The sequence below is a fragment of the Colobus angolensis genome, unplaced genomic scaffold (genome assembly GCF_000951035.1).
Source record: "Colobus angolensis palliatus isolate OR3802 unplaced genomic scaffold, Cang.pa_1.0 Scaffold256, whole genome shotgun sequence".
NCBI classification, from domain to species: domain Eukaryota; kingdom Metazoa; phylum Chordata; class Mammalia; order Primates; family Cercopithecidae; genus Colobus; species Colobus angolensis.
The window spans coordinates 4,291,056-4,312,701 of NW_012115777.1; the positions used below are offsets into that span (position 1 = coordinate 4,291,056).

The 21,646-nt window shown below is 41.0% G+C and overlaps 1 protein-coding gene across 4 annotated transcripts in view; it reads right to left on the reverse strand.

The window, feature by feature from the left end:
* Positions 1 to 13,995: 13,995 nt before the first annotated feature.
* The window catches only part of SSPN (sarcospan), a 111,866-nt gene continuing 104,215 nt past the window's right edge, over positions 13,996 to 21,646 (reverse strand). For all 4 annotated transcript variants that reach the window (XM_011946987.1, XM_011946986.1, XM_011946985.1 and 1 more), the window contains exon 3: positions 13,996 to 18,006. In XM_011946987.1, coding sequence (XP_011802377.1) covers positions 17,641 to 18,006 — 366 coding nt within the window. In that variant the 3' untranslated portion in view covers positions 13,996 to 17,640. The remainder of the gene's footprint in view (positions 18,007 to 21,646) is intronic.

A 21,646-nucleotide genomic window follows, 5' to 3' on the forward strand; every position in this document is an offset into this window, starting at 1 on the left:
GGAAGGAAGGAAGGAAGGAAGGAAGGAAGGAAGGAAGGAAGGAAGATAGTCAGTCAATAGAAAAGAAGTATTTGAAGGAATTTCATAGGTCAACACCCCAAAACATTTACTTGCTCTAAGAACATTCATTGACTGGGTCTTCCAGGGTGGTGCAATGTCTTTGGACAAAGAGAGACCATTGTGGTTAAGCACGAGGGTAAAACTGAAAGTTCTCGTCTGGGTCTCAGAGGGAGGCTTGGTGCTCTGAGCAAATATGGATAAACCACGCCACTTGTAAATTACTGGGTTTTGGTTCCTTAAACCAAGTTGTGCCTTCTTTTAATGGATATGTAAGTCCAAGGGGCTTAGTGAAAGAGCCATCCAGCTTTTTCTACCCTATTGTGACCCTGTTCTGGTTACGAAGAAATATCTTAAAGGTTGACTTTTAATAGTCAATGTCCAGCATGACTTCTGTGTGGATGGTGCTGTTCCATTTCAGGTATTAATTTTATAAAAGGCTTCCAAGAAATATTTGACTTATTTTCTAATTTAGCCCTTCCTTTTATACTTCTGAGAAATTGTTCATCTTTCTAAATATCCAATTTGCAGTAACAGTAACAGTCAATTATAAAAACATAAAATATTTTCACAACTCAAACTGAGTCTCTGCCCAGTCATATATCTTCCTGTGTTTATGTGTGGGTTTATATGTGTGTGTCACATGTGTGAGTGGGAAACACAGGTAATAAACTTCATGTCACTCCACTGCTTGCAAACACTCCAATGGCTTCCAACTTCCTTACAGTGGCTTGTAAACCCCTCTGCAATCTGACAGCAACTGGGCACTTCATTCCCGTGTGGTAGTAGCCTGCCCCGCAGACACTCTGATCAAGGGATCCATGTCTTCTTTCTGTTGCTCTGATTGCCCAGCCTCATTCCTGGGCTTGGCATTTGCGTTCCTTCTACCTTTGGTGCTTTTTCCCCATATCGTTGGCTGGCTATCATTTATTATTCAGGTTAAAGATCAAATGGCACGTCCTTCCCTCACCATCCTTCCCAGTATTGCCCTACCCCTTTTCTCTTTTCTGTAAGAGCACCCTCTTCATAGCACTTGCCCACTATCTAAAATGTTCTATTTATTTTTTCATTGTCTGTCTCTCCTTCTTGGATGTAGTGAGCTTGTCTGTTTTATTGGTCCTATATATCCAACTCCTAGAACAATGACTAGCACAAAATAGGTATATTAAAGCTTTTACATTTCCTTTCCCTCTTGCCCTCATTTCTTATCCTGTGACCAAGAGGAGAAACTCAGATGACTCAAAGATCTGTAGATCCAGTGATAATAAAATATACCTCGTGGCAGAAGATCAAGGAAGGGCTTGGAGTGCTAGGATCTTGACAAAGGCTTGGGGGTTGGTGACACTAACACCTCCTCCTCTACCCACCACGTTCCCATTCAACCACTCCAACCTCAGCTGACCAAGCAATATCTTGGTCACCTCTTCCCCAAATTCCACTTGGACTATGGAGCACATCAATAATGTAATGATCCAGGAGGTATTGGGCATTTCTAACAGAGGCCCTTCAGGCACAGGTGATTAAGGAAGCTGGAGAGATGGTGCACATTCCTCCAGCCTTGGTACACAAGCCCTGCCCTCGCTCACACTCTGGGCTGATGTGGTGAGTCACTCCAGGTAAGGGGTAACACAGAGCTAGAGGCGACAGCAGTGAGGCCTGTGTTTTTCTTGCTTCAGAGGAGGAGAGCTGAAATGGAAACTCCTAGCCACACAGAACTGGGAGGCAGGGAGCAGTGAAAGTGGCAGTCCAGTCTCTGCCCAGGCAGAACTACTTTCATTATTGCTCAATTTGAGTTAGGTTAAAAGCAGATAGATTATTTTTTAAGTCTTTTTTCTCCTTTCAGTAGATATCCCAAAATCTAGAAATTGATATAATTTAGAGGTAATGAAAAGAAAGTTCAGCAGCTGCATCATGTTTCATGCTGTCCTTCCCTTCTCCTGGGGTGGGACCTCTCCCCTCTTCCTCCAGCTTTCTATTGTGTTGCCAAGGGCACTGCTCAGAGTGGAGGAGATGGTTCTGAGGCCATGGCAGGCTTCCCCGGGCTCATTTCACATTAGCCACTTACCAAGATAAGCTGGAGCCGGTTCCTTTTTTCAGGTTGAGCTGGTGAAGAAAGTTTCTAACTGTTCCGGCAGCATGACCGATGATGGTGCTTATTTCTGTTGTACCTACAGACTCCCATGTCCAACGTGTGTTAGCTTTAAGTTGCATATTTCGTTGCTCTCTCAAATGCAATGGAGAGGGCTAAGACCTGATCATTTTGGAAGGAGTTTACATGATTAATCGGGTTCTCCATTCATTATGGGTGTTGTGTGTTTGCACTGGTGGTTGTAGGAAAGACACAGACAAAAAATCAGAAACATGGGAAGGTTTTCCTGCTACATGATTTCATTAGCAGGATCAGGGACTCCCAGATCACTGTTTTTCTTTCCAGCATAAAATGGCCTTCAGAATGTTTTGGCGTCAAGCCAATTAATTGCCATTGGCAATTGTCTTTAGATTCCCTCTCTACTTTCCACCTCTTCCTTATGTGCTAGTAATTACATGATATCTCCTGAGAGTTTCCACTGCAAACTCACTGACACGAAACTGGAAGGACTGAGGATCTGATGGAAAAGAGAAAGTCCCATTACTTGCCCACTATCCCTTTTCAGGCATCATAGTGGGGTTGGCTCTGAAATCCTGGGGCTTTTTAGAAGTCCCAGCATGTATCTCCCCTGGAGGACCAGCCCGTCTTTGAGAAGGGCATCACAAATGGCACAAGAAGAGGGCTGAGCAGAAATATCAAATGCTTATTGGCAATAGGGGCATTAGCAACAGAGTCTAAAACCCAATTCCACTGCTGAAGACTTGGTGGCAGGAGTGTCACTTCCTGTTGTAGATCTGATGCCACAATGAGAAAGCACAGTGCATACTGGGCTGGTTTCAGAGAGGACTCATTATATTAGCCAGAAACTAGGCTTTAATGTAAAAGTCTGAAGCCTATCAGGGATTTCTCTAAGAAAGCACACTCTGGGAACTGCTCTCTATTTCAATGTTAACTGCAAGCATGCATGCCTTCATAGTTACAGCTGAGTTTAGGTACAGGAGAAAGGATTCCTCATGCTCTCATCAAGTTGTAACTCTAATGTTCCTGATGACCTAGTCAAATACAATAAAATAATTCCCCTCCTCTTCCATCTGTAACCCATATTTTTCGATTCAAAGATGAGCTGGGAACAGGGTTGATAACAGGTAATGATAATGATGAGCACAGATTGCGCCCTTAGAATGTTCCAGGCACTCTTCCTAGCACATTACAGAGACAAACCCGTGGATGCCTCACAATGACTCTGTGAGAGCGAACGAACTTGGGTATAGAGCAGTTGAGGAATTTCTCCACATATATATATAGCTAGTAAATGGTAGCAAAACCTAAGCTTGGACACGAAGCAATATAACTGGTCTCAAGTCTGTTTTCAACCACTGAACCACACTGTGGCAGGCGGGCAGCTTCCTTGGGGATTGCAGTCACCAATGTTATATAATCAACACCAAGGGCTCATTCTCAAAGAAAGAGGCTGTTTGGTCTGCCCCTTACTGTTTTCTAGTCACACTTACAGCTACCCTTCTTCAAATAGGTCTCGGGTCCCCCTGAATCACCTTTTCCCTTTCTTCACTCTCGGAGAAGATAAGTAACTTTCATTTTAGTTTCTTTTATTCTAAAAAAAAAAATAGAAGAAAAATCCAGGATATATTAGCAAAATTAATGTTGACATTTTGCCCTATCCCAGAAAAAAAGAAAAAATAATGAGTTCTTGCTCAGTATCCTTGAGAATACTGGGCAGAGGTTTCAGATCTGTTGAAATTGGGGTTTATACAATTGCAGATCCCAATCAAATAGGAAAAAAAATTAAATCATAAGACAAAGAGTAAAGGGGGTAAAAAGGAGGGGGAGAAAAACAAATGCTAGTTTTAAGCCAAGAGCTTATGTTAATAAGAAAAAGATTTGAGGTGAGTGAGCCTAAGCGAGTCATCTAACTGGCCTCAGTTTGCTTTTCTGCAAAATACACAAGCTGGACTGGCAGGAATCTTTCCAGCTCTAACACAGTGATTTTAAGATAAAAAGTAACTGCAAAGGTGATCTAATTGGGAGTAAGCTAAATAAAATATATTAAAAATAATATTTCCTTTTCCCTTTTCATACTTTTCCTTATTACAGGAAAACAGTGTAACAGATAACTTGTGACTACAAGTAACAAGACCTAAAATTAAGAGCAGAAGATTTTAATATATTATAATAAATACATGACTTTTGACTCTAAGTAACAAGACCTAAACTAAAGAGCAGAAGATTTCTCACCTTTGCTTATGTCAAGGGCCATGACTGCATTGGGGCAACAATGTCCAGAGGTAGAATGTGGATGAGAGTATAATCTGGGGGTGGAAGAAGAGAAGAATCCCTTTAAAACACACTAAAATCCAGTAACTTCATAAAAACCCCACCTGAAGCCTAATTCCTCTTACAAAAGAGTCCGTGAACCTTCAGTAAATCCTAGGTTTGCCAGAACACAGTGTGCCTATCTTTAAGTACTTCACATGTTCATTCACTGTGACCTTCAACTCTTTTTGATCCAGAAACTCTTTTGTGTTATACAAGGAATGAATGTAAAGCCCTGTAGGCAACTATCCAAGGGTTTCCATGCTAATGTCTCCTTGGTCCTTCACCCTGGTTTTATTTCTTCTTCCACGCATGAAAGAAAAGCAGAGAAAGAATGAACTTGGAGTAGAAGGGGAGGTGGCTTGGGGTTGAGCATAGTGTTGGCCATGCCCCTCTTTTTTTTTTTGAGACGGAGTCTCCCTCTGTTGCCCAGGGTAGAGTGCAGTGGCGTGATCTTGGCTCACTGTAAGCTCAGCTTCCCGGGTTCATGACATTCTCCTGCCTCAGCCTCCTGAGTAGCTGGCACCACAGGCACCCTCCACCATGCTGGGCTAATTTTTTTGTATTTTTAGTAGAGACTGGGTTTCACCGTGTTAGCCAGGTTGGTCTCGATCTCCTGACCTCGTGATCCACCTGCCTCAGCCTTCCAAGGTGCTGGGATTACAGGCGTGAGCCACCGCGCCCGGCCCATACCCCTCTTTTGACCTCATAGATGCACTACTTTTGGAGCAATGACTGTGGCTGGGGGTGTCTGTCATGGATCAGATCCCATGACATTTCTCCCAAAGGCGGGAAGACATCTCTCCCCCAGCAAGATTGCTTGGTCCTGTCTATGTTTCATGTCTATTTTTAATTCACCAGGATGCTGCAAATCTAAATCTCATCTATCTTAGCCCTTAAGGGTACCCAAGATGTCAATTTATAGAGCTCTACATTTAGGTTTGAACAGAGTAGCCTTGCATTTTAAGCCCACTTCTGATACCACCCCACGGAGCCTGGGGCAGGCAATGTGGCCTGGTAAGAATAGCTTTGGAAAAGGCCTCTGAAGGTGTTTCTTGGATTCCAGGGCTGACCTTGACTGTCCGTACATGAATCTATAAAATTTGAGGAAACTAGTTTGCTCTGCACCTTCTTTACTGTCACACAAAGGTCCCTACCAGGGCTTTGCCAAAGTCCAGCTCTTATATGGAACCCGAGTTACTACTGGCGCTGGGCAGGGCTCAGGGACAGAGCTAATGGAGGGGCAGGAAGAAAATAACTTGGCCAGCTGGGTTGAAGAAAGGAGCCATATATATCTGTGCAAACACTTAATTCATAAAACCTACCAGAGTCTGGAAAACAAAGATGGTGGGATTTTTCTTCCCAGTGTACACTGCTCATTACCCTAAGCTTTTGTTACATTTTTACTCCCTGAAAGGTTGTATAAGGTATTTATGATCATCTGAAGTTACCTGTAGTTATGGAAGTAGGGGAGTGGCCATTGGGATGACTCTGGGCTCTGAAAGTCTTATTCTGTCCCGGGCATCATTCTCCCAGGTCGGTGAGCCTCAGGATTCCTAGATGCCAGGACTTGGAAGCCTGACCCAGTTTGCCCATGGAGTAGAGGTTATGGCTTGGGAACAAACACAAGAAAATCTTCTTCGTTGCCCTTTCTAATGTTTGCAGAGGGCAGAAGGATTGCTTTGTACTTAGGCTCCAGCGGATACAAACTATTGTCTTATGTTTCTGCAAAATGTTTTGCTACAGGAATTTTAGGTGCTACTGTTATTTTCCTGATGTTCCTATGAATTTCTATTTGTTGACAGTTTCTCACCATCACCATCATCATCACTACCATCATCAAACACTTGCATAGCATTGTTCTAATCTACTATATAAAATAATAATCATTCATTCTTCACAAGCCCCTATTTATTATCCTTCAGATGAGGGAACTGAGGCAAGGAGGCACAAACAGATTAGTTGGCTTGTCCAAGGGCGTACTGGAATTCAAACTCAGGCAGACTTGTTCCAGAACTGTTCTCTTAGTGACTATAATATGTGGCCTCTCAGATATATATAAATAATGTTTCAAGGGCTCTTTAAAACATTCTGTGGGATTTCCCAAGTCTAGTTAAAGACCATGGTTTGCATGTTATTTTCATGTACTTAAAATATGTAGACTATTCTTAATGAGTTTTTTGCTTTAAGTTTTATTGTTATTGTAATCTTGAAGTGATAATGTATTGATATTTCAATTCTACTCCTTGCTTCAGTCCTTAAACTTCCCTATTTTTTTATCTTGTCTCTATAATTCCCTAAACTAGAAGTAATTTTTAAAGCCAGAAGAGGCCAGGGGACAAATAAGAAGGGAAAATGACTCTATTAGAACTCTTTATTGGCTTGGTAAATTCCCATAATTTCCAGTTGGAAAATTCTTTTTCCTTATAATTTTTGGGTAGCATTTGAATGAAGACACTCTAGAAAGAGAGTGTTATACTATTTTATTAATAATCTTCAGAGAAGATTTACTTAATATACTGCATAAATAGGGATTATACAAAGATCCCTTGGTAATTTCTTCCATCTCTTACAGATTCATAGTTAGGAATTTTATCCTAATGTCTATTCTAAATTCTTCCTAGTCAGTTAGTGTTGAAAAAGAAAATGGATTTGTGATAACACTTCCATGAGCATTTCGAGCACTGCCTTTTGAGTTCTTGTCCTTGCAGTATAGGTAGCCCCACCCAGTTTGGATGCAGATTGTATTCACATAAAGCAGAAGCAATTTCATTTTCTTATCTGAGGTAGACTTGAACTTCACCTTGTCTCCTGGGGATAATAAATCAAAAGGAGTTGATTTTTTTTTCACATTAAAGTTGGTGGAGTTTTCAAATTATGTGTTCTAAAATTTTACCCTGTAAAGTAGGTAGGTAAGTAGCTCCTTCAAGAAGCTTGGGCCCAAAGACTGAAGAGGTGTCTTCAACGATCCTTGGAGAAATCTCTCTTAAAGCCAGAATGAAAAACCCTTTCTACTGTCAGCATTTTGAAATGCGATGAGCTGAAGATGATGAGACCTGAGTCCCATATATACACAAAACTGAGTGTAGCACAATTTCTGGAACTCTTCAGTTTGGCAACTGTCGTCCAAAGATCCATGCAGTGAACCTGGTGGACTGGCTTTAAGGGAGGTGGGAGGGACAGCCACAGCATGGGTTGGCAGCCTCTCACCTCTCCTCTGCGTGCTGCCCAGGGATACTCCACAAGTCAGCTGGAGATGGCTGTACCTCACCAAGTTCAGGAATCCCTTCTGAAAGCTTGTCAAGGACTCACATGTCACTGAACAGGGAAAGAAGTGTGCCTCCACCTGAAACGAGTCACGTATGAGACTGGTCCCAGATGAGAAAATGTCTGCTGCAGAAAGAAAGAAGCAAAGGACTTGCAGGACCCTTGAAAGACCGTGAGGTCCACAGGGAGGAGAGAGCAGGCTGGAGCAGGCTGTCCCCTCTCTTTCTCCTGCTCCTCTCCCCAGGGCTGCTCTGGCAGCAGAAACAGATGGAAATGTCACCTAATGCAGAGTGTTTTATTCTTCCTGGTCTACACCCCTGCCTTAAACAGTGAGAGCTCCTTGGCAACATCATGCAGAGGTTCTTTTCATTTTTAATTAAATCCTAAGAGATATTTTTTTTTCCTAAAGGTGCCAGCTTAAAACAATTACTAGAATTCCCAACAGGGCTAATCAGAGACTTATGGAAAATAAAAATGAAGGAAAACGCCCTACCCAATGGGTTTCTGTCATTTTGCTCAGAAGGCTCTTGCAGTCTGGGGCAGCGATCACAGTTCTTGGCATTACGGGCTATTAATAGGAGCCTTGAAATAAATCCCTGTCCAGTGAGATAAGGGAAACTTATTTCACTGCCTGGGTATCTCTCCTCTGATGACCAGACACCTTCCATTTTCATCAGCTGTTTATCAAAATCAGATTAGTAAAAGAATAATCAGATCAGAATTGTTTATGCCTGTCTCAATCTTGAATTACAAATGACTTTCATGTGCTTCTTGGGCAAAGTACCGTGACCTATAGATGAACTAGCCTTTGTATTTCCTGCACCTTGTACTGAACTTATAATTTCCCAAAGACCACAAGTCATTAAGTCTCATTGTTGATTATTGATCTAAGTAAGATAGGTGAGGCTAGCTCCACGGGGGCTGTGGATATGTGGGCAATAGATTCTCTTTGTGATAAGTCATAAGTCACTAATGGGTTATTTTGAGCTCTCCCAAGTGGAAGACAATGGAGCCTTTAGTAGGTTGTGGAGTTACGTAAGACATCTCTTTCCAAACAAAGAGGAGGCAGGACACTCAGCCAAAGGGTTGAGCACAGGAGGCTGTGTGGTCTGGTGGTTCCAGGGAGAGACTTGGGGCCAGAGCTTCCTGGGTTCAGCTACCAGCCGAGACTCTGAGTCAGGGGGGAGCAGAGCCAAGTCTCTTGGCTTGAGGCAGATAGACTGTAAAACCAGGAGAGAGAAAACCGCAGGTCTGTGCTCAAGGACTCTAGGGGAAAAACACATTCTGGAAATTTAAAAAAAAGAGAGAGAAAGAGAGATCACCCTGTTAAGTTACAATTTGGGACTTTTTCAACAAAAAATGAGCATCTTTCCTGCTGATTGGCTGACATGTTCTCTGGGCAGCACTGTGAAGCCTAGCCAGTGTCTGAGGGTGTTCTGTGTAGAATGAATAGAGAAGCCCAGGGGTCTGAGCAAAGCCAGTCAACCTTGATGAGTTGTCACAAGGAATGCTTACGGAGCCGGGCCCCGGGAGCAAAGAGGTTCTGCATGAATTCTTCCCTTTCACTCATCCTGTCTTCCACAATAAAATGTCCTCTGAAATCATGGGAGGAAAAATCCTTTCCTGCCGGCTTCTTCTGGATACCTCCCTTCCACCAGTCTGAGCACAGAGTTGTTCAGATGTAACCAGCAACCTGTTTAGCCACAGATCCACACAGGTTTCCAAGCCACAGCCAGGGCTGGGGCTGATGGTCGATGTTCTCCAAGTCCCACGGGCTCTGAAAGTCTGATAATTCTGGTCAGACAGAGTGGGTGGCCACCTACATGATGAGTTTGAAGGATGACTGGGTGGGTCTCCACTCCTTGGCAGGGTGCCGCGTTTCTCTGGATCTGAAAGTTTTTCTGATTGTTAGAAATAGCCTGTTAAAATGAAAACCATATTTATGAAGAAATCTCTGTATTCAGCATTAGCACTTGAGTCAATAATATCTTAATAGAGTCCCATAGAAATGGGACAGGAAATGAAGGAGGGGCAGATTTTGCTGTGGAATAAGGTTGGGGGAGGACGTTTCTTATCTGGAGGAGCAGAGGGAGCCCAGGAGGGGACAGAGAGATGAATCAGGTGGAGGGAGCCTTTCTAATCGTTTCTCCCGAAGTGTCTGGAACAATGTTAAAATCTGGTTATGGGTGGCTGTGAGCTGTACCAGGAGCATTTCTTTTACTTTAATTCAAGCCAGGCCAAATGGAATCCAGGTTTTCACTTGTGGGCATCTTGTCCAGCCACCAAGTATGCTCATGATGTCGCTCCTCCCTGCATTTGCCTGAGTGCACGTTCTCTGCCATTGGTTAAATAGCCATGCTCAATGTCTCAAGTCCTAAGCTTCCCCATATTAAAATGAAGCAGCGATCTCTTCTTTTGCAATTTTGTAACCATCCTTTGGTCACTTTGTTGCAATCTAGGGAAAAATTAATAAAAAAGTAAGTCTACTCTTGCCGGCAAAGGTATCTGAGGAAGGAACGTTATCTATTTTGTAAGAATACCTGAGTGAAAGAATGAAGACTAGTCCACTGAGGTTAGTGACAGCTTTATTCACATAAGTTTCAGATTCTGCTTCCTCTGCTTATGATAATTCACTAGGGCTGGCGCACCACTTTCATGCCCTCCCAGGGTAACCAGTGCTTTAACAAACACGTGTCTAGGAAGACATATAGAGACCACTTGGGGGTGGATTTCACAAGATTACTCTCATCTTCTCTGGTCACAGTGCCACTGTCCCCTGTGGTCCTTGAGAGTCCTCCTCCTGCTCTGTACAATCACACCTGGCCAAGCAAGGATAACACAGTGAGAATTTCTAGGGGGAAAGGTCTCAGTAGGAAATCAGACAAAGGAAACAAGGCACCCTGCCTAGAAAGAGGTGCCGTTCAAAGTCTCCAGATTTGGGGTCTCTAAAGCGCCCACTGACCTCTCCTTGTTCAGTTGCCTTATTGGGTGTCGTCTAAGTGTCCTTCACAATTCCTGGCAGCACTAGGTGAGTCTCGGTCCCATTTGGGGCCCTGCCTTCCTCTCCAGCAGGCTTTCTTGTGGGAGAGGAAGGACCAGCCCATGTCCCACAAAAGTGACTCCAGGCTTCCTCATCCCTCAGTCAGAGAGTCTCGTTAAACAGAAGACCTCACGTCTCAGATAAAATCTGTGTTTTAGTATTACTGTTGTAGTATGTTTTAATAATATATTATACTATATTCATGTAGACATGAATGTATCTCCCCCATCCCTTTGATTAAAGGACCTGTCCAATGACCCCCTCAAACAACAACAAAAAAACTTCCTTTAAGTACCCACGCTGTGGAAGGGATCAATAAACATATATAAATAAATGTTTGCTGGAAATAATGAGTTGTTGTCTCTGAGCTGGCATCCCCATATATTGGTTTTATTTTCACTTACAATCTGAATTTTTAAAAAAATATAATATCTAATATTAGTCTTATACTTTACAAAGGCTAACTTATAAAATATATGAGTGTGCTAAGTGAAAAATAAAATAACATATCATGACTTATTAAGACAGATAGGCTCCATCAAGGGAAAAAGTCAATTAACGGCTGTTTAATTTCAATAACTAAATCTGTCACAAATTTGAAGGTTCGTGTTAATGTTTTCATATCCAGCTTGCAGAATGAAGCTCAATTTGGTATTTTCTGATTGTGCTCAAAGCAAACCTTGTATGATTCTTTTTTTTTTTTTGAGACGGAGTCTCGCTCTGTCGCCCAGGCTGGAGTGCAGTGGGGCGATCTCGGCTCACTGCAAGCTCCGCCTCCCGGGTTCACGTCATTCTCCTGCCTCAGCCTCCCGAGTAGCTGCGACTACAGACGCCCGCCATCACGCCCGGCTAGTTTTTTGTATTTTTTTTTTTTTAGTAGAGACGGGGTTTCACCATGTTAGCCAGGATGGTCTCGATCTCCTGACCTTGTGATCCACCCGTCTCGGCCTCCCAAAGTGCTGGGGTTACAGGCTTGAGCCACCGCGCCCGATTCTTAAATCAGAATCAGTGGCCCACAGGGTCAAGCATACCAAAGGTGCTTGATGGTTGCTTTTAAAATAAATGAGGAATTGTACATTATAACCTAACATATGGTGGACTGATAATGTACAAAAGATTGGTTTCTAAAAGTTGGGGTAAAATATGCTTCTATTACATTAAGTTAGAAGCTATACGAAACACAGGAGAAATATCTCCAGTTCTACTTCTTCCTGGGAGAAGAACTGAGAGAAGACAGTCACATTCAAGGCACATACAAATATGTAAAACAACAAAGGGATCCAACCAGTACATAATTTTGTGTGCTGTATGTCTATCTTCAAAAGTTGGTGCTATCTTATTTTAAAAGCAGGATTTATGTTTGAGACCCATTTCATGTTTCTGGTTTACAAAAAGGAAGTCACGGACAGCAAAGCAGAGCTCCTTTTCTACTTTGATATGAGGACAGGAGCCTGCAGCAATGAGGAGACCAGTCCCAGGCTATGTGGAACTGGGCTAAGGTAGGAAGAAACCAAATGTGTGTTAAGCACCATCTGGAAGCCAGTTGCTTTGGTAAGTGCTGTTTCATTTAACCTTCCCCATGATGCTGTGAGGTAGTTCTATTTTCCTCCACTTTACACATGAGGAAACTACAGAGGGAATGCTTTGCCCAAAGTCACACAGCAGTAAGTGGCAGCCAGACTTGTAACTCAAGGCCCTACCACCTTAACCCGAATGATAGAAAGTCCGGATCATTGCGAAGTGTCTGTTCATATCCTTTGTCCACTTTTTGATGGGGTTGTTTTTTTCTTGTAAATTTGTTTCAGTTCCTTGTAGATTCTGGATATTAGCCCTTTGTCAGAAGGATAGATTGCAAAAATTTTCTCCCATTCTGTACGTTGCCTGTTCACTGTACTGATAGTTTCTTTCGCTGTGCAGATGCTTTTTAGTTTAATTAGATCCCATTTGTCAATTTATACGACCAAAAAAATATGAAAAAAAGCTCATCATGCAAATCAAAACAACAAAGAGAAACCATCTTACACCAGTTAGAATGGTGATCATTAAAAAGTCAGGAAACAACAGGTGCTGGAGAGGATGTGGAGAAATAGGAACGTGTTTACACTGTTGGTGGGAGTGTAAATTACTTCAACCATTGTGGAAGGCAGTGTGGCAATTCCCCAAAGATCTAGAACCAGAAATATCATTTCACCCAGCAATCACATTACTGGGTATATACCCAAAGGATTATAAATCATTCTACTATAAAGACACATGCACACGATAGCAAAGACTTGGAACCAACCCAAATGCCCATCAACGACAGACTGGATAAAGCAAATGTGGCACATATACACCATGGAATACTATGTAGTCATTAAAAAGATGTCCTTTGCAGGGACATGGATGAAGCTGGAAACCATCATTCTCAGCAAACTAACATAGGAACAGAAAATCAAATATCGCATGTTCTCACTCATAAGTGGGAGTTGAACAATGAGAACACATGGACACAGGGAGGGGAACACACACCGGGGCCTGTTGGGGGGTGGGGAGGCTAGGGGAGGGATGGCATTAGGAGAAACACCTAATGTAGATGACAGGTTGATGGATGCAGCAAACCGCCATAGCATGTGTATACCTATGTAACAAAGCTGAACATTCTGCACATGTACCCCAGAACTTAAATTATAATTAAAAAAAAAAAAAAGAAAAAAAAAGAAAGTCCAGAAAAGAGAGTGTGTCCTGGGCTTATGAGTCCTGGGCTTTACTAAAAACATAAAAAGAACCACTGTATTTTACGGTATAATCAACTATTTAAATTGCCTCAGAGTTGGTAAGAGGGAGTCCTTGGGTTCTGATCTGAAATGGAAAAGGCTGTCTGTTTTTCTTTATAATAAAATAGAGAATATGACTGAGTATATGTGCCTCCCATTCTCCAGGACAAACTTTAGTTGCTACTGGTAGATATAAAGTAAGAATCAGCATTCCAGGTACGTTTTGCAAGACTTTTTCCAGCCAGACTCTCTTTGCCTTGGGAGCAATTACAACCTTGACTTCTAGGATGGATACAGAGTAGCAAAACAGAGACAGTCACTGGAACAAAGGAGTCACAATAAATGTTAGTTTTTGTCTTTCCAAAAACAGATTTTTGAAATAAACACTGGTGAGAGATTTTATGTGGACCAGTTCATTTGTAACATAAGTTACTTTAAAGCACATCCAAACAGTGTTTTCAGAGATTATGAAAATTTTATTAATAAAGAAAATCAGCATTACACATATCCCCTTTAAAAACAACCATGTCAAACATGTAGAAATGTTTTATTTCGTATTTGCTATTTGATCAATGTCAAAAAAATGAAACCACAACACCAAAGTACAGACCAGTATTTCTGAAGGGGATAATAATCATTTGAGATAATAAACTACTAGAAAATCAGAAGAAATGATTCAAGGTATTCATTTCAAAGGCTAAACCACTAATTCGTCATCCAAACAAATGTTTCCACTGCGACTCAATACATTTGCCATCAGTTCTTTTTAATGCTATCCTGAATACACAATGTACACCTAAAAACATGATAGAGTGCTCTGAGAATAGTAAGAACTGACAGCCAACATGATTTACAGAAATGTATGGCTATGTAGCAATGGTTCGGAGACTATCTCTAGAAAATATGAAGGTACTCTTCATGATAGGAAGGGATTGGTTTTGCAGGGCAGCTTTGAAGTTCATTTCTGATTATCTTTAAATAACCACTCTACCCTTGTTCCTTGATCTCACCCTCTGCTAAAATTTTATAAATATATTCCAGACACACTGCATGCAAAAAGGGAAGTACAAGAATATTAAGATTCTCATGCCCTGGACATGAATAGAAAACATGTATATAATGTGTTCTCACTGTCAGAACAGCCCATTGAAGTGTAAAGCTGGAAACCCCAATCCAAAGGAAAAAAAAAAAAAAAGTGAGGCCTGTTACTTGACTACAGTTTCCAGGGCTCTGGTGTAGCTATATTTTAGGCATAGCTCCAAGGAGCAGCCTACACAAATTTGGATGGAGCGAGGGAGGCACAGATGGTGGTCACGTGAAGGCACAGACCGATCGAGTGGGCTCGGCTACAAAGTCTGTACATTTAGGCTGCTGTATTCCTCCTATTTCAAGTACTGCCAAGTCCCGGCTCTTCCCCGTCTTTCCAAAGTCTTGATTCATTTAATTCTCCTGAAGGAGGGGGAAGAGGAGGAGGGTTGTGCAAATCTTACTCTTTCATGGTTTAGAGGAGACAGTCACCATCTTGGCGCCTTGTCAGATTTTAAATGTAACATTTTGCTAAGTGTAAAGCTGTGTATCTGTTCCTTTTCTGTTGCCATTATTGTAACTTCAATATTTGCAAAACACAACATCAAAATACTTCAAATCCAGCCCAGAGCAGTTATTCATGCAACACAATTCTTACACTTATCAATATACAGCCAGCTCATAGCAAAGAAATCTTTTCTTTCTTTCTTTTCTGTTTAGTTCTTTCTATTCACTTATGACTTTTTTTCTCTTTGGGACGTAAGAATGATTTAATCATACCACAGCAATATCCCCATTTTATATATATATAGTATACATATTATACTATTATATGGTTATACTATTATAGCACTTATTACAATGTCAGCTCTTATAGGTTGCATTATTTAGAAAAAGGAAGCACAGAAGCTAAAATGATTCTACCATTTGAAATACCCTGTGAATCACTGGTAAAGCCTAGAGCACCTTAAGGATATACAGAGTCTTCATTTTTAAATATAAAAACTTGCAGTGTTCACTATAAAATGTTGTTGTTAAAGAAATTCAGGATGCGCTTTCTGTGGTGCCTAATTCACGGTTACTAGCATTAAAGTGCTACTTTCTTACTCTTTAAAGATTCTCAGTTATTTTCTTCTTTGTGTAGGAAACTCTATCAAAAATCAAAACGGATTCAGTTACTGGCTTTTTTTTTTTTTTTTTTTTTTAACAGGGCACAAGGTATTTTACAGGTCCTCATCATTCTTCTTGGTATTCTGTTGGTGTAACTTTTATGTGTGAGCAGTTCTGCTCCAGAGACTTGTCCACTAAGCTCTCCAATGTGTCTTTTTGGCTGGAGCTAATGTGTAGGAAGGCCATTTTTAAAGCAAATCAAAACACTCAAAGGTTTAACATCTGTTAATCGGGTGTTTATCTAGAGGACATAAAAGATATTTACAATCCTCTAGCTTTACCGACTTAACGCTTTCCTTTATACTGGATATTTATATTGTGTAGAAATGGACATCGTTATCACAATCCATGGAATTATTCCACTTTCTTTTAAGACAAACAAGAAAATGTTTTCTTTTTAGGTTAGAATTTCTTGATTAGTAAAGTATATCAATAGGCAATGCGGAGAGGCGAATTGAACTCAATTATTATCTTAATTTCTGCTTTCAACAAAGCATACTGATAGAGAAAGTTCTTGATACTATTTGTGTTTCATGAATTTCCATTTTTAGCTCTTTCCTTAAAATATGGACAGTTCAGAATTTAAAAATAACAATAGTCACAGAGGGAAGTCTCCCCACCTTGGGGCATTTGTGATTTAAACCACAGTCACTTAACAACAAAACAACTAAAACTACCCTCCGATTCAAGGCCATATTTCTCAAATAAGAACTTCAGAATATTATTTTGATTTTCTAGGTTGACTAAGCATACGAATTAATAATAGGATTATGTATCAAATACAGTTTCATGAATGGAACACATCAGCATTACCCAATCTTCCTCAGACATAGGTTGGTTGCCAAGAGAGATAATTTTCAACATATCACAAATGTGCTATTTGTATAAACACTTCCTATTACGAATGCTCTTGTTTTTGTTTAAATGAGTGTTTTTAACCTGAGCTATTAATCACATTTTTTTTTTCCTTGTGGTGCTTGGCTTTCAGAAGAGAGAATCTTCAGGCCTCTGCTCTTGTGAGAGTAATTTCTCTTAACACCGACAGTGTAGCGTAACTACAGCCAGAGCTCATTAAATAGACTTCTGAGCATAATTATAATTAACAATTAGCTAGAAATTAGTTTTAATGATTTGTTTTAGATGATAGAATAGGAGCATAATGTAATTATTTTTAAACCTTCTACATCATTAAGAATACAACTACCACCACCTTTCAATTATTGAGAGGCAATCATCTAAAGCATTTAGCAAGTGATCTACTTACAGAGCCAAGCTAAGGGAGCTGAAGAGAAGGGGGCCGCCGCCCCAACCCAGGTGTTTATAATTATCTAGCCTTTTGCAAAGCCTCTTCCGTTTCTATTCTGCTCTTTAAGCTATGTCATGCCTTGAAGACGTCTCTACCAGGGAAAATAAAGAGACTCAGCTCTTCCCCCACCTCCTGCCTGTCTCCAAGACAGTGTGGCGCTGATGACTAGAGGTAGGAAGGACCAGAGGAAGATGCCACAAAGTTTAGCAACTGGGCCTGAAATTCACCATTCACACCATCAAACTGGACTAACAGGAAAGAAGATTATGTAAGTAATGGATAAAATGAGTAACATGAATTAACTCCAGACTGTAAAGATAGAGCTATGCCATTCTTTCCTCGTTCAGTGTTCTGTTAACTTTTAATATTCCAAAATCAGTTTGGATCTTGCTTTCTCTTGAAGAATGTTAAAAAAAAAAAATACAATAGAAACCTGAAGAAATGCTATTTTGTTTCATAAAAATATAAAAATATTCATTTAGAAGAGTGACTGTTATTTGTTGTCAATGTTTTTTCCTTTCTTTGTTTAAAAATTTGTTTTTGTATAACCTTAGCTACTCCATGTGCTATTTTTCTCTCGCAGCTTTGAGCAAGAATGTCAGATCTTTAGCTGGGGGCCCTCGGAAGCGGTGAGGGAGCGCATCCTGACACCCACATAGAAGACCTGGTACCTATGTTTCCACATCACAAAGCAGGCCAACAAGCACACAAGGCCGCAGACCAAATTAAGAATCATCTGGATGAGTAAGAACAGTTTGAAAGTGCCAGTGACGCTGGTACAGTCCGTCACATCCCGGTAAACAAAGGTCCTGCTGAGCGGCTCCGAGGAGGGCAGTTTGCACTGGCAAGAGTCGAGTGTGGTCTCACAGGTAAACTGTGTGAGCTGCGAATAGTGGTGGGCAGCAAAGGCCACGGCCAGCACACAGACCGTCAGGCCCAGGGCACTCAGCAGAAAGTATAACAGCTGCAAGAAAGCAGAAGAAAACCTTTCTGGTTACAAAGAACATTGGATGATGATTTGCAAAGCTAATTCATCAAAACTGCTCTTTTATTTCTCTCCCAGAAATTTGCTGATGGAAAGGCTGTCTCTTCTTAGAAACACAGCACCTAAGACACAGAAATACTTCCATGTTTATTTATTAGCAGGTAGTTCTTAAACCCTGATCACATTTGCACTTGCCATCCAGATGTTGGGCCCTTTTCAAGAGTTATGACAACCATATTAGCTGTATTGTGGGATGTTTTCATCTAGATATTGCCACAGTTTAGATGAATCCCAAACAAGCTAGCCATCCCTGGATGACATGTTGTGCTTATTTTGAACTCAGGAACTTCTGATATTAAGGCTGAAACAAGACTAGGAAGTAAAGAACAGGCTTCTGTAACGCAAACACTGTGTGAGCCAAAATTAGCAATGATGGGTCAACTAATAGCATAGGTTCATTTTTAAAAGACTATATTCAATGTAGTGATTGCCAAACTGTATCCATAAACATGAGAATCCCCAGCAAGAGGTTGCTGGGAGAAAACAAATTATGGCTCCAGAAGTCAAGTAACTTGATGTCAGCTTCACTGCCTGTGAAACGTACCCCAAGCCCAATAATGACCATGTGATTCCTAAGCATGAAAATCCACTTCTAAATGGTTCCTCAGTCACCAAGGTTTTGAACCCTGTTGACCTCCAGGTTAACTTTTGGATTGAAAAAGTCTGGTTAAAGTTCTCACTCTGCTGCTAAAGGGCTGTGAGAACTCTGAATAATTTAGAGGTTTAGCTTACACCTGAAACATTCTGAGTAAAACTTGTGGGTGTTCACTGACATGGCCACAATAAAATCTATGGAACAAGAAATATTTTTGTGATTGAACTCACCCGCTAGAAATGTTGCTTTTACTGGTCCACCTGCTGAGATTCTAGGTAAGGCTCAGAGTCCCCAGTTTTTGAGACTAGCATACATAGTTCTTAGTGCAAGAATTGTATTACCACAGTCAAAAGTTGCTCTCTACAGAGAACAATTCTGGTGAATGGCCTCTTCACAAACTAATATTAGTTCCAGTCATTTCCAGGTTCAGATGAAAGTAGCTCTGAAAAGGTGATGCCCTTCCCCCACCTTCCCTTATATATAATTCAAAATTAAAACATACATGTGACACTGTAAAATATGTGTGCAAAAGTCCTCCAAATGAGTGTTTTCCACACAGTGATGATTTCAAGGGTTTTCAAGTCTTAAATTTGGAATTCTGTATTTACATTTTTACTTTTTCTCTTTCTTGAGTGGTATGTGTGCATGTATGTGTGGGTGTGGGTGTACATACTGGTTGCTGGTGCCCTAAGCTTATGTCTGGTTTGCCTGTAAGGGAATCCATCAGGGATTACATACAGCTTGACTGTATATCTAAGGTCACTGGAAGAGAGTAGAATTAGTTAAAGCCATTTATTTTCTTAACACATCTTAATTAGTATCATGGATTCTTTAAATCTTTTCATCGAAGGGATCTTAAACACACATTCTTTTTCCTTTTCAAATCATTTAAAGGATTGTCAGATGTAACCTAAGTATCTTCATCTGTGAAACAGTTTATAGAAACGTCTTATATCTCAGGGACATAACAAGGATTATACTCAATATTAGTGTTCCTTGGAGGAAGAGAACCAGATAAATACAAAGTGGCACCATCATAAAACTTTTTTTTTTTTTTTTAAGAGATGAAGTCTTGCTATGTTGCCCAGGCTGGTCTCAAACTCCAAGCCTCAAGTGATCCTCCCACCTCAGCCTCCCAAAGTATTGAGATTAGAGCTGTGAACCACTTCGTCTGGACCTCAATATTTTCCGTGACTATACTTTATGCAAAAATTGGAGTTTTTAGTCTAAAAATATGGATTTATTTTGTAGGACCAATGGAGCAGAATATTTGAACAATTCTGGGTTGTTCTGAAATATTCAGGCTTGATTACTGACTTCAAACTCTTGGTGCCAAAAGCCAAATTAAACTGTCTTGACCATGCTCTGTGTGTGTGTGTGTGTGTGTGTGTGTGTGTGTATGTGTGTACCCACTGTAGCTGTGTTCCCAGTACAGCCAGCAGAGAACTGGGAACAGTTTGCTCTGAGAACAACAGTATATCTATGACTTTACTAGCAGGGAAGGCCCAGGTTAAAGTGATCATTTCCCACCTAGTAGTCATCTGCTTAGTAGAATGGCCCCAAATGGAGTTTTCTCTACTTGTTTTATCGCCATCAGTGGATGGAAGTGGCGGGGTAGGGTTCTTGTGATAACCTTCCTACCTCTAACATACATACATCCTTAGATAGCAATTTCTTCTTCTTCTTTTTTTTTTTTTTTTGAGACAGAGTACAGTGGCTTGATCTCAGCTCACTGCAACTTCTGCCTCCTGGGTTCAAGCAATTCTCGTGCCTCAGCCTCCTGAGTAACTGGGACTACAGGTGCGTGCCACTGCACCCAGCTAATTTTTGTATTTTTTTGGTAGAGACAGGGTTTCACCATGTTGCCCAGGCTGGTCTCGAACTCCTGACCTCAAGTGATCCTCCTGACTCAGCCTCCCAAAGTACTGAGATTACAGGCATGAGCCACTGCAGCCAGCTCCTTAGATAGCAATTTTCTGTAACATTTGTTGGGGCAATATCTTGAAGCAATGACAATAATCCCTCATTCTCAATCTGCAAATAATTCAAATAGTTGAAAAATATTTTATTCATGATAGTCACAAAAATCCATTTGCTGAAAATGGGAATTTTGTCTATTTTAAAAGATGACTTTTTGGCTCAGAGATTAAAAGATGCGCCCAAGACCATTTAACAAGTACGCAGCAGTACTGGCTGAGGATTAACAGAGTGAACCAGGGAGTCAGGTTGCCTGGGTCGGAATCCTGGTTCTCCCCTCACTAGCCATGGTCCTTGGGCAAATTCGTCAATCCCTGTGCACCTGTATTTCTTCATCTGTAAACCTGGCATGATCATAATAGCGCCTACTTCACAGGATAATTACAAGGATCAAAAGAGTTGATGTCTGTAAAGAGCTTAGAACAGCGTCTGGTATACAGGAGCACTATTTAAGTATTTGTGAAATAATAAGCAAATTAGTAGGGATGGAAAGAGTTGCCAGTTCTCAGGACTGAGGATATTAATTCGACTGCCTTTGTCTTATTTTGTCATGTGGGAGTAACAACGCATTCTTGGCTTGTAGGAAGGATGTAAACATTTACACAAACCCAGTGGTTGCTCAATTTTAATTGAACCGTTTATGCTAGAACCCAAGGAGAACACAAAGAAAAACCATGCCCCTTAGCTTCCCTGAGTATGAATAAATTTACATCGTGCATATCTATCTCACACATAATGACTCGGCTTCTCCCAGTCGGGAACGCATCAGGCCAAGTAAACTAGAAGAAGCCACGGAATGAAGTTTCTTATCCATTTTAAGACATAAATACATACTCGATCCCCCTAAAGCCTGCGGGCTGCATCTGCAGCGCCGTGGCATTCTTCCTTCATGGCTTTTAACTCATCTGACAGCAACAAGCTTCTGGGTTAGAATCTGTAATTTAAAATCAAGTGGCTTGTTTTACCTACACGACACGAATAAACTAT